Below are 12,626 nucleotides of genomic sequence, written 5' to 3'. Positions count from 1 at the left end.
GTCGATCGCCTCCTGAACCATCTGGTCCAGTTCTTCTTGGAGACCTGGAGCAAGCAGCCCCGGCTCCGGAACAGAAGAGGGAGGCAGAGGCATAGCCGGAGGGACCACCATTAAAGGCGGAGTCGCGGCTCCCGATCCCCTGTCGGGTGAGGGTTGCCTCAGTGACCCGGTCGCAGAAACGGTCGGTGCCTTTTCTGGACGGGGTTTCTTCGACAGCGGCTCGGACGATGGCGAGGTCGATGATTTCGCTCCCTCGATGGTCCGAGACTTACGGTGTTGATGGCGATGTTTGTCCCTGCGATCCCCTCGGGCCTGAGGGGGAGCAGAGGGTGTCGATGGCTGAGAAGTCGTCGATGCCAGGTGGTCACCGGCTGGTGGTCGATGCTGACGTGAAGTTGACAGTGCCGGCTCTGACGACGTCGATGCAATGGATGGAGTCGGGGTTGAGCACGGAAGAGAAGTTCCATCTTCTCCATTCTGGCCTTGCGACCCTTTGGTGTCATTAGGGCACATTTGGTGCAGGTCAAGACATCATGCTCGCATCCTAGACACATTACACAGACTTTATGGGGGTCTGTGAAAGACATAGTGCAGGTACAGTCCGGGTACCGACGGAACCCTGACGCCATGGCAAAAATTGAGCCGCGGTACGGTCGACGGCCAGTAGGCTGCAAGGGCCAAACTAGACGGTAATCGACGGAAAAAAGGTAAAAACCTACTGGAGTTCCGCAGTCTGAAAAAAGTTAGAGGAGGGACCCCTGTGGGGCAAATTAACTTTTAATAATTCTGTGAGGAAAATTCCTGTCATGAATCTGTTCAGAGCTCCTTTACCACGAGGCTACTGCTACGTGGAAAAAAAGACTGAAGGGGGACCCCTGCTGGCTGCAGGGTTAGTGCCATGCTGGGCATGCCCAGTAGGGGCCAGTCAAAGTTCTGGAAACTTTGACAGAAGTTTTCCGTGATTGGATTCTATCCTGATGATGTCACCCACATGTGAGGACTACCATCCTACTTGTCCTGTGAGAAAAGATAAAGATGAATATCTTTTTGTAAGGGTATACCTCACTATGCAGGTATCTCCTTGCTATGAAGGCCAGAATTCAAATATAGGGGCAGCAGATCTTATCACCTCTATGCCTATTTCGAGATCACACGCCCTGTGGCCCACTCACCCAGGATGTTTTCATGACGCATTAAAACAGTCTGATAGATTTCTGTTTCCCGGAACCAGCTGGCTTCCTCGGTGGTAAAGAACACCTTAACTGCCACTTTTTCACCACGCCATCTCCCCATCCACACCTCTCCGTATCGTCCCTTCCCAATCTGCCTCACCATGTTAATCTGTTTCGCAATGGTGCGCTGAACCTGGAAAATCAAAGGGGACAGGAGGAAAATATAATCTTTTAGTAATGGATCAAAACAGATGCTGCTCAAAGATTATGCCGTTACACAACTCTTTAATGCAAGAATATTAACAATTCAGCAAAAAGTCTCTTCCATATCAAAACATTAAGAAATAAATTCCCTGCTGAATGCTCTTGACAGTTTATGTATTCACTGATAATCAATGTAACTTCAGCAATATTATACACACATATTATATATATATATATATAGCTTTGTGGCATACATTAAACAGGGAAACCAGCAGTCATGTGACTTACTAGCAGAGGCAGCCCAGACCCACTGCCAGAACTCTGCGATTGGTCAATAAGATCCTTTAATGACTCCCCAGCTGGAATAAATGCTTCATCTTGCTCCAGATCGCGATTATAATGGCGTCCAACAGATTCTACTTTATGCCTGTTAAAGGAATCAGATGGCTGTCTTCAATTTTCAACTTTTTAAGTACCTACATCTAGCACAAGATAAGCACTTTATACACGTTATCTATCTACTGGAGAAGGTAGAATCCATTGTGTTTATGAACTCTTCCAGCGCCTCCATGCTATCTAAAGAACTAGTTTGGCTTAGAGTGGGTGTCCTGCAGTTACTAAAGGTGCAGAATACCTGGTAGTTTACAAAGTGCATAAACTGTATGTTCCTATCACACGCACTATTGTCTCCTGCTAAGATCAACTTTAAGAAAAATGAACAAACTGAACATGTGTTCAAACCATCTATTTGCGCTTTGCAAAACAAACAAAAAAAAAAAAAGACCAAAAATTTTATCAGGACACAAGCAAAGATTTAGATGCAGAATAGGGTAGTTTGTATCTAGTTGTGCTTTTATTGACAGTTTTCTTTGTAATCCTCGCTCTTGCTGTAATCCACCTTGTGCAAAATTTATTGGAAAAGTGGAATATAAGTTAAATAATTTACCCACTTTTTGCTGGGTTGAAATAAAATCTACTCATGTCAGCACATGGAACTTGCTTACTTGTAACAGTAGATGCTGAAGAAAATGATCATGGCCAAAAGGCAAACCGTGACCGATACAACAAGTGCTATCCAGTGCACGCTGTCGTCAAACAGCCTACCTGTACAAAACACAAACAGAACTCATTACTGCACATCGTTAAGCAGTGTGCTTTTTAGCAAACCGTACAACTTGAAAATCAACAGGCAAGAATTCTGATTTGGAAATTGCTGGCTTTGTCTATTGATGATGAGTTGAGCCTACCTTGGCTACCAGGAGGGGAAAGCGTAGGCTGCAAATCCTTGTTACACATTTCATCTCGGCAGCAAGCAATCGTCCGACGTAACTGTGCCTTTGGTGAATCCTATTGAAAGGAAAATGATTTAAGAACATAAGATGTGCCATGCTGGGTCAGGTCCCCTGGGCCCAGCATCCTGTCTCAAACAGTGGCCGCTCCAGGGTCCAGCAGGATCCATTGCCTGCCGCTCACTCCCAGGGATCAGTTGTGGCTTTCCCAAGTCTACCTGGTTAATAACGATTTATGGTCTTTTACTCCAGGAATTTTGTCTAAACCACTTTTGAACCCAGCTATTCCAGTTGCCTTGAATATGTCTGGCAAGAAATTCCACAGCTTGACTGTGCAGAGTGTGAAAAAATATTTTCTTCAATTTGTATTAAATTTGCTGTTAGTTTCATGGAGTGTTCCCTAGTCCCACAACTACTGGAAAAGGTAAAGAGCCATTCCTCATTTCCTGTTCCACTCAAGATTTTATAAACTTCGATCATGACCCCTCTCAGTCGTCTCCAACCCTAGCCTATTTAGCCTTTCTTCATAGAGGCGTTATTCCTTGCCTTTCTTAGTTCCGTTATATCTTTTTTTGAGATGGGGCGACAAGACGTGCACACACAATACTCTTAAGTGCAGTATCACCATGGATTGATACAGAGACCAAATTAGCTTTCAATGCAGTTGTGCAGTACTGAAACAGAAATACGCCTTCCCCCTTACAGTTAGAAACAAGCATTTTTTTTAATTGTAATACCTACTTTAGCCTACTATAGAATGTATATTACCAGTCCACAAAACAGGGGCACACACACATGTTTTAATTTGAGCCAAAAGGGCGAAATAAAAATCAATATTCAGCCAACACAGCTCATTTTTATGTTAGGATTGCAGTACCTAAGTCTGGCTGGCTTGTGAAGTACTTTGCTTAACTGTATTTAAATATACATTAACCTCTACAGTGCTTCTGTTGTCAACTGCCACAACTGACAATTTCTTGGCTAGATTCAAAGATTAAAACTAATTCAAATTCTAAAATAAACTAAACGTACAAAAAACTTGGAAAAGAAACTGAATGAAAAGATGAAAATACATACATTATGCAATATGAAATCACTGTCTAGATCAGTGGTTATCATCCAGTGTGTCACCAAAAATTTGACATAGCAAGCCTATGCTTTCTATAACAGCCACATGTGCTTGCTGCTATAGGAGAGTGCAGAGTAAGGAGCTGGTACTTAAAATTACTCGTCACTGCTCCCTGTGGCTGCTTGTCCCTCAACCCTGGTAAATCACTGCCACCACCAATCCAAACCAGAAATATTGCAGGCATGCTGTATCCTGCCCCGCCATACCCCCACACCTTCCCTGCTTCTTGGAGTTTCAGTTTTTCTCTGTATGCTTGCTTATAATTCATGATTTTTTATTCTGTATTACATAAGACTTAGTCTGCATTCTGCATGTTTGACAGAGGTGAGAGATTCTGCTAACTAGGATGTAGATTCTGTGTAGGGATCTACAGCAGTCTAGCTTTCTTTGTTTTTCCAATAGTAAGCGTACTGTGTTCTATATTTGCAGACTTGCTTTTACACAGGTACGGTTGTTGCTGTTCAAGTCCTGGGTGTTAGTACTCTTATGGTATGGCTGGTATGCTATATAATTTCTAAATGTCTTTTTATCAGGTTTTCATGTTATTTCACAAAGTGGCTGGCAGGGGAGAGTACAATTACTCAGGGGATATCATAATTTGAATATATTTTTTGCATGGTGAGTTAAAAGGGGAAATTTCCTAACTCTGCACTGTATAAACTCTAGAAGAGGTCAGGACTTTTTGAGGTTGACAGTGAAATGCACGAGAGTTTGTCTGTATTGAAAAACTGCGCTGCATGCGCATATCCATCCCAGATTTCTCACTGATGCAGTAAGCAAATATTAAAAGCAATTACTGAAATTAAAGATTATCTTTCTCCTGCATCATTTTCAAAAATAAAATATCTAGGATTTTTTTTTTTTAGTATAGCTGTTAAATGTAATATGCAATGTGTCACATACATGAGCATCCTCTGTCAGATGTGTCATGATGGGGAAAAAAGGTTAAGAACCACTAGTCTAGATCAATGATTCCCAACCTTTCATGAGTATTGTATCCCTTTCAAGCATTTGAGAAGTTTCGAGTACCACCTGGCTCTCAAAAATCACAGTTGCTTTCCCTGTAACAGGTGTTCTCCTAGGACAGCAGGATATTAGTACTCACATGAGGATGACATCATCCGATGGAGCCTGGCATGGAAAACTTTTGTCAAAGTTCCTAGAAACTTTGGCCTGCAGACTGAGCATGCCCAGCCTGCTGCTATCTACACATCCACGCGAGGTCACTTTTCAGTCTCGCAACATAGCAAAGCAGACAAGTGAAAAAATAAAACAAACCAAAGGTGAACCCAACATCGTGGAGAGGAGGGCGGGATTCCTGAGGACTAATATCCTGCTGTCCTAGGAGAACACCTGTTACAGGTAAACAACTGTGCTTTCTCCTAGGACAAGCAGGATGGTAGTCCTCACATGTGGGTGAGTACAGAGCTCCAGACTGCCCCATTCAACCAGAGGGACTAACAGTGGCCGAACAAGGTGCCAACAGGCACAACACAACCGCAGCGCTGTGGGGAAAACAGCTGGGCATGCTCAGTCTGCTGGCCAAAGTTTCTAGAAACTTTGACAAATGTTTTCCCGTGCCGGGCTCCATTGGATGATGTCACCCACATGTGAGGACTAACATCCTGCTTGTCCTAGGAGAAGATAAATTTATAGCAAATACTGTTATCTCTTTTTTCCTCTCCCTGATTGTAAGGGGCTTTAACCTTGGTCACTGCTCTATTTTCATCTTCTCTGTCTTCTAATTTTATCTGGTTCTCCTTTTCATTTTCTTTTTCCTTCTATGCTGGTCTCCTCTCTGTCTTTCTCTCAGATTTCTTTAATCTCATTTCTCTTTTTCCTACAATTTCTGTCTGCTTTACCTCTTACTCTCCCATTTCTCACCCTTTATTCTCTTCATTTCCCACCCATCTACTTCCATGTCTCTTCCCATTAATCCCTCTGAAACCTCCATTTCCTCTTTGCTAGTTCTTAGCCCTCTTTCTTCCCATCTCAATCTCTCCATCTTCATCTCTTTCGTCACACTTCTCAGCCCTCCATCTTCCTGGCTCTGGCTTTTCCCCCCACACCTCCTAATCTTTAATCTTCCTCTCTATGAACCTTTTACTTTCAATTTCCAGGAATCCATCTTATCTCTCCCTATTAATCTCCTCTCATGCTATCTATCAGGTCTTCCACATCCCTCCCTCCATCTCTCTACTCTTTGCTCTCTCTATCATCCTGGGTACACAGCTTCAAAGATACATCCTCAGTGGAGAGGAAAACATATCACTTGGAAAGCATGTGCTGAGTGCTAGGAGCTCTTTGCATCTGGTACAACAGCAAAATAATCATAAAAATGGCACTCGGTGCTAGAGACAGGATAGCCCCCATCCAGAAAATTTAGGAGCAGTTAACCCAGAATACTAGTGGAGTTCTATCTAAAATTCAGCAATCATCTTTTCCAATAATTTTCAGATAGCAAGAGAGTAATTATGCATAGGTAGGACTTTAAGCCTAAGGTAAACCTTACGGGAAAGTCTGCCCACCACAAAATTAAGGGATTGAATTTAAGAGGAAAAAAAAGGAAGTAGGATAAACAGGAACAAAAAACTAAGGTTCAATTTACAAGAAGCAGATTCTACTTGGCCACAATAGAATCAACTGAATAAAAAAAAATCAAAAACCTATGAATACACAGAAGAGACATTCAAATACATATCTGGGTCCTGCTTTGATCTTCTTCCCCCAACCCCCACAAAAACCACTTAAGCAATGGCTTCATCAGGCTCCTCCCCACCCTGCAAGCTCCCCTGGGCCCCCCATGACCCCCCCTTCACCCCAGCCCTTACCCCATTGTGGTTCCAAGGCCAGATGCATTCCCCAGTCGATCCTGTCTGGCAGCTCTGGGATTCTAAAATGGCCACCAGTCAACTCCAGGCCAGCACCATTATGTTGTGCAGTATTCTGCTGTACAACAAAATTGTGCTGGCCATGGGTTCACCAGTGGAATCCCGAAGCAACCGCTCCTCCCCCAGAGGTCCTGCAGAGTTGTGATGGGGTGTGGTCTGGAGTGTTATGAGGGTAGGGGGGCTGGCGAGGCCATTGCTTAAGTGGTTTAGGTGGGTGGGGGGAGGGATTGAAGCAGGACCTTGATATTCTGGCTGTCAGGGATGAGACCTTTGTTTAAACAGGGAGGGGAAGAGGTTATATTGATTTTTTCTTATTTTGGATTTTTTTCTTTGTTTCATTTGAGCAAATTGGTAAGATTGTGCTGGGGTCAGACTGGGGAGAGAAATAGGAAGTACTGGGTTCAGGTTCAGATGAGGGGGGAGAAGTGTGCAGAGGTCAAGCTGGGGAAGGGGGACGCAGTATTGGGGACAAGCTAGTTAGCAACAGGGGGCAGGGTCTATTGAGGCTGGCTTGGTGAGGGGGGTGGAGGGAGTGGTGGTGTCGGGCCAGTAAAGGGAGGGGGGGTGTCAGTGTACTGGGGCCAGGCTGGGAAGGGAGACAGAATATCCTTGGGATAAGCCGGGGAAGGGGCAGGGAGGCCCAGAGTGTGCTGGATTTGGGCTGGGGGAGAGGGGAAGGGAGTGATGGGGTTGAGCTGATGAAGAGGGGTTCAGAGTATGCTGGGGTCAGAGAGGGGGTGGGGCAAAATTTGTTGGAGACAGACTGGGAAAAGGGGGCTCTGAGTGTGCTGAGGTTGTGTTAGGGAAAGAGGTCAAAGTGTGCTAGGGGTGGGGATTCAGTATGCCCAGTACAGACTGAGGCGAAGAGAAAAAATGTTGGGGTACAGCTGAGGAGGATGTAAAGGAGTGTTGGGTTCAGACTGGGGAAGAGGACCATGAATAGGGGCCTCTGGAGAATTCCAACAGATTTCAATTGCTATTTCTATAATTCTTTCATGTTAAAAGTGTAAAGTATATTATGTAGATTAACAAAAACTCCTACCTTAATGCATTTTGAATTGTATTTTTTAGAAAGGGAAAACTACACAAGGGTGTGAAGCCTTTTGCAAGGCATTGTACATGTCACATGATGGCAGAATTGTGGTAATTTGCTGTGGTGGCATAGAAAAACATGCTACATGTACTAGAATTACTGCATGTTGCATTCCTTTAGTATACATACCACAGGGACGACTAAAAACATATACAGTCAGGAAGAGGTTAATTAACAGATTTCTAAATAAGTCCCTATTTTATAAAATAACATCAGCAGTAGAGATAGCAATAGTTCTAGTTTTGTGAGCAGAAATTGAGCTCAATTAATCTCTGACCTGAAAGTACATAAGGATAAGAGCAAACTACTATTCTAGTTCTCAAACACTGCATTATATCAATAAAATGCTGTAAACTGTGTTTTCAGCAGAATTTCTGCAACCCCCTGACAAGTGTACACGGGGTGGGAGAATAGAAGTTAAGACATACAAGAAACTACTGGGTTAAAATTAAATGCATATACATAGAAAATGCATTCAAGAAATGGAACACACTAAATGGCTAGCTCTTATTTCAGAATGAGCCAATAATCTGTCATCATTGGCTAACTGTAGAGCAACACGCAGACAGCAATTCTGCACCTCGGCCGTACTTGCAACCCAGAAGCAGCTTGTGATGCTATCCTTCCAGAGGCCTAGTTTTTTGTCTCCAGTTGATTTTAGGATCCACGCAACATGAATGGCAGTACTACCTTGCACTGAAAGTCAGAGCCTTCAAACTTCATGCAGCCTGAGGTAAGAGTGATTTCTCCATGCTCGTCCTCTTCAATGATGGCAAAGCAATGGCCATTCGTCCTAGAATGAACAAAGATTTTTGTTTACAGCCTGCTGAACTGCCAACATTAGGCAGTGGAGAGGATCACAAATTAAATACAGGTATGGGGAATAAACACAGTGAGATATACCAGAGACTTTTAGGGTGCTATTGTACTTAACATACCCCAATCAAGAGCGAGGTCTCACGACTACAATCTATGGCAAACAAATACAACATAACTCAATTATGGCACTCCTGGCCCGATGGCTGAATGGCCTTGCTAGGTGTAAGCATACAGTTGATCAGGATCCACTTCCCAAGCCCAGTTCCTGCTTCTCAGACCAGTTGGGCTGGGAATGCTATAGAAAGTTAGATGCTCCTGACTTTACACAATAGTAATGTGTCCTTGTGACTCCTTCACAAAATAGTTGACAAAACATAGCTGGCATCTGAAGCACAGAGCACAGACTACTGCAAATCCACAAAACCAGGGTGAAAACCAGACTCTGACCAGCACAGCCTGACCTGGGATGGACCACAAACCAGCCTGATCTGTGAAAACATAAGCACTTCAAAAACTAGAATGAGAGGATAAGCAAATAAGACATTAGTTCAAGCTTACAGTAGCCACAACTCCAGTTGAGTGACATTCATTCTAAAATCCCATGACAGCATGGCAATGGATTTTCCAGAGAAACGAGGTATAAAAATCAGACCTACCAACAGAGAAGGTGCCACTGATCCCTTTCAGACACAACACAAAGAACTTCAGATGATAACGAGACACAGACGAACAGAATAATCAGCTGAGGATTTCTCGCATCTGGGTACAGTATATGCCATATCTTTGTGTTGCAACTTATGATTCAGCAGTGTATGCGGTTTTTTTTGTGTGTGTATGGTAAAACTGCATACAGTGACCATGGCACACGCTGTAGATTTATTGCAGCCAGTGAAATGATCCCACGGCCACAGCTCTACCGAGCTCATGGAACAGTTAGTAGCGGGTACACTTTTAATGAATTCAAGTAAAATTCATTAGCGTTAATTCAGCTGAACTGTGAAACTTGCATGGACAAGAGAAGGAAGCTATTGCAGCGAGATGATAACAGTAATAGCTAATGCTGGGACTCTGGGTGCACCCATATCAGGTTCTGGAAGGAGCTGTGGTTGAGGACCGTCACTGCAATGGTTGGGGAGAGGGAGAATGGTGGGTTGAAATTGGAGGGGACTTATGGATAGATGAGAATTATGGTTCATAGAGCCACTGCCCCAAAAAATAAAATAATGGAGCTCAGTATCATTATTATAGAATCTGACCCATTAATTTTTAAGTCTTGTCTTGCACCTTAAAAAAACCCAAGAAAATGAATAATTATGATTGGTTTTAAAAAAGAAATCCCTGTATACCTGACTGTTTCAAGCCCAGAATGTATTTTCTTCGTTAGTCTGCAAGATTTTGGATCCAAAGAATGAGAAAATGACTATGACCACTTCTTTAAAAATTCTGGGAGCATCTCAGTTCATTAACTAGGTTGTTTCTGATGGCCACCAGAGGGTGGTACAACACAAGTATAATTGTTCCAGCAGTGCCAATCAGCTTAATAGCGAAACTTTTTGTTCTTGTCAGAAGCCTTTTCAGAAGCTGCTATTCAGCACGCAGTACACTACTAAAATCTGCTGAATTTTTCTTCTCAAAGGCTAACCTACTCCAAGAGGAGTAGTCAAGATGCAGAGATGTGATAGTCATATGTTTTTATGTGCACATGGGTATGAAAATAAATTAGCAATATAAAATGACAAAAAAACAACAACAAAAAAAACAGTTAAACACCGAGGTTCCAGGACATCCTGAATTATTTATATACATGTAAGAAACATGTGGATATATTTTTGGGACAAGGTAGCAGACATGAAAAGGAACTGAATTACCATAAGTTTGTAGCTTGTAAGCAATAGCACCAATTGTCAAGGTTTCAACTGATATATATCTATATATAGAAACAAGCAAAAAAATCACAGAAGTGATTTTTTAAAATTTTGCATACAACCTCTGCTTCTGGGATGAAAGGAGAAGATCCCTAGACTCATTCTTGCTTTCTCTCTCCTCTTGGTGAAGGGGAGCACCAATTCCATGTTCATTCTCCTGCTGAGGAGGGGATCCCATAGCCCAGTCCTCTCTCTCTTCTGCCAGGAAGACATTCCCCATATCCTAGGCTTACTCAGGTTCTCCTCTTAGGCATGGGATTATATTCCCCAATTTTATTCTCTATTCTCCCAGAGAGGTGATCCTTTCACCTTCTAACTCACCAACTCGTTCTTCCTCCTAGTTAACTGGCTCCATCCAACTTTGTGCTCACTAACTCTTCTCTCAGGGAGGGAAAGAGAGACCGGAGTTGAGTGGCTACACCAGACTAACACGGTTATCCCTCTGAAGATTAATTCACCTCAGGGGGGAAGATCCCCTGACCCTGTGCTCACTCACGTCTCTTACCAAGAGTGAGCAAGCACAGGGTCAGGGGACTCTCCTGGAGTGGGGACGCCTCAACCTCGTGTTTACTTATTCACCTCCCAGGGTGAGGGGAGCCCCCCACCCACATGCTGCTCACTCTCTCTCTCTCTCTTTCTTCCTGGAAAGGTGATCACTCTGCACCGCACTCAGCATCTGACCTCGTGGGGCTCATGAAGGGGGATTCATCCTGTCCCACATTCGCTGCTTCTTTCTACTGGGACCTTGGACAGGGACTTCCAGATCAAACCTCACTATTTTCTATCCCAGGATCAGAGGAGGGAGATGTTTAAAATGATTGCTCACCACATGACAGAAGGGCCTGTGCAGCAGCTCTCTCTCTTATTTATGGTTTATAATGATTGCTCTAACATCTGCCAAACACACACCCTTTTTCTGTTCATTTTTTAGACCATATCTGAATATTTCAAGGCAAAACCTTGGCTTTATCCTTTCCTAAGATACTTCAAATACGAGTACAGGGCAATGGGAAGTGCCTAACGGAGCTTTCACACAAGAAGCGTGAGCTTCATATTAGTATACAGAATATACACGGGTCATGGATGCCTGGATTATTTGACTAAGAGGCTCTGGTCTGTGCTCAGATGGCACACAATGGGATTCTAAACCACCACCCTACCTATCACAGCTATAGCATCACACCGGCCTCCAGTCCTCACCCCCCACCCCCGGCGCTGCTCCATCAGTATCACAGGCAGCTAGTGTGGTACGTTTTACCCAGCAATGGCACAGCTGTGACTGGCAGCTGCCACAGCTCTACAAAATGATTAGCTGCCGCCCACTGGCCCTTCAAAAATGTTGGCAGCTGATTTTAGCTGATATTTAATATACAATGCCACTCTAAGAAAAACATTTTGACTGGTTTTGTTAATTTTAAACATACAAAATGTTAAAACAGCTGATGTCAGTGAAACAAAGGATCAATGGGCTATGCCGCAGTATTCCTTCTAAGGAAATCCATATCTGCAGCCATACTGCCATGGATCGTGGGAACACGTACAAAGCAGAAGGTTTTGGCTGACAAATGATTTTCCCCACCTTTTGTTTCTTATTTTTCTAGGGACACATGAGCAGCCAAATTGCACTATGGGACTATACAAGGCTACTGATGTAACCAACTAGAGACACCGTCATGTGTTGGCTGTAGCAAGCCATTTGCACCAACATAAAAGCTAAGAGGCAGGGGAGCCGCATTATATCTAGACAAGAGAACAGCAAGTCATTGTATGGCTGTGCCACCCAGAAGTCATAACTCAGTGAACACTAGCCAAAGGCAACTAAGTAGTTTCCATACACGTTGACAGCATTTGGCTCAACTAAAACAGCCTTACTGTTCCTGCTAATGGGAGCCAACTGTGTGTGTGCATACATCTGAATGTCATAGCATTCAAGGTGCCAAGTTACTAAGGAATACAACTTTTGTGTGTCAACTCCCAGCTCCCACTCACCCCATTTCCCAAACATTCACCATGCCACATCCCATCCCTTCATCTGCCTTTTTGTCTCTCTGGTCACTGACTGCTCTTACCTTTTTCTTCTTTTCCCCTCTTCACATCCCTCCCA

The 12,626-nt window shown here is 43.6% G+C and overlaps 1 protein-coding gene across 1 annotated transcript in view; it reads right to left on the bottom strand.

The window, feature by feature from the left end:
- The window catches only part of BMPR1A (bone morphogenetic protein receptor type 1A), a 293,674-nt gene that overhangs the window by 26,705 nt on the left and 254,343 nt on the right, over window positions 1-12,626 (bottom strand). Inside the window, exons 5-9 of the mRNA XM_029609335.1 lie at window positions 8,469-8,571; window positions 2,624-2,723; window positions 2,381-2,480; window positions 1,665-1,803; window positions 1,173-1,365 (exon numbers count right to left, since the gene is read on the bottom strand). Of these exons, the coding sequence (XP_029465195.1) occupies window positions 1,173-1,365; window positions 1,665-1,803; window positions 2,381-2,480; window positions 2,624-2,723; window positions 8,469-8,571 (635 nt within the window). The remainder of the gene's footprint in view (window positions 1-1,172; window positions 1,366-1,664; window positions 1,804-2,380; window positions 2,481-2,623; window positions 2,724-8,468; window positions 8,572-12,626) is intronic.

Source organism: Rhinatrema bivittatum, chromosome 7 (genome assembly GCF_901001135.1).
Source record: "Rhinatrema bivittatum chromosome 7, aRhiBiv1.1, whole genome shotgun sequence".
NCBI lineage: Eukaryota > Metazoa > Chordata > Amphibia > Gymnophiona > Rhinatrematidae > Rhinatrema > Rhinatrema bivittatum.
The sequence above is the reverse complement of the archived record's forward strand: the minus strand, read 5'-3'. Positions and strand labels throughout refer to the sequence as shown.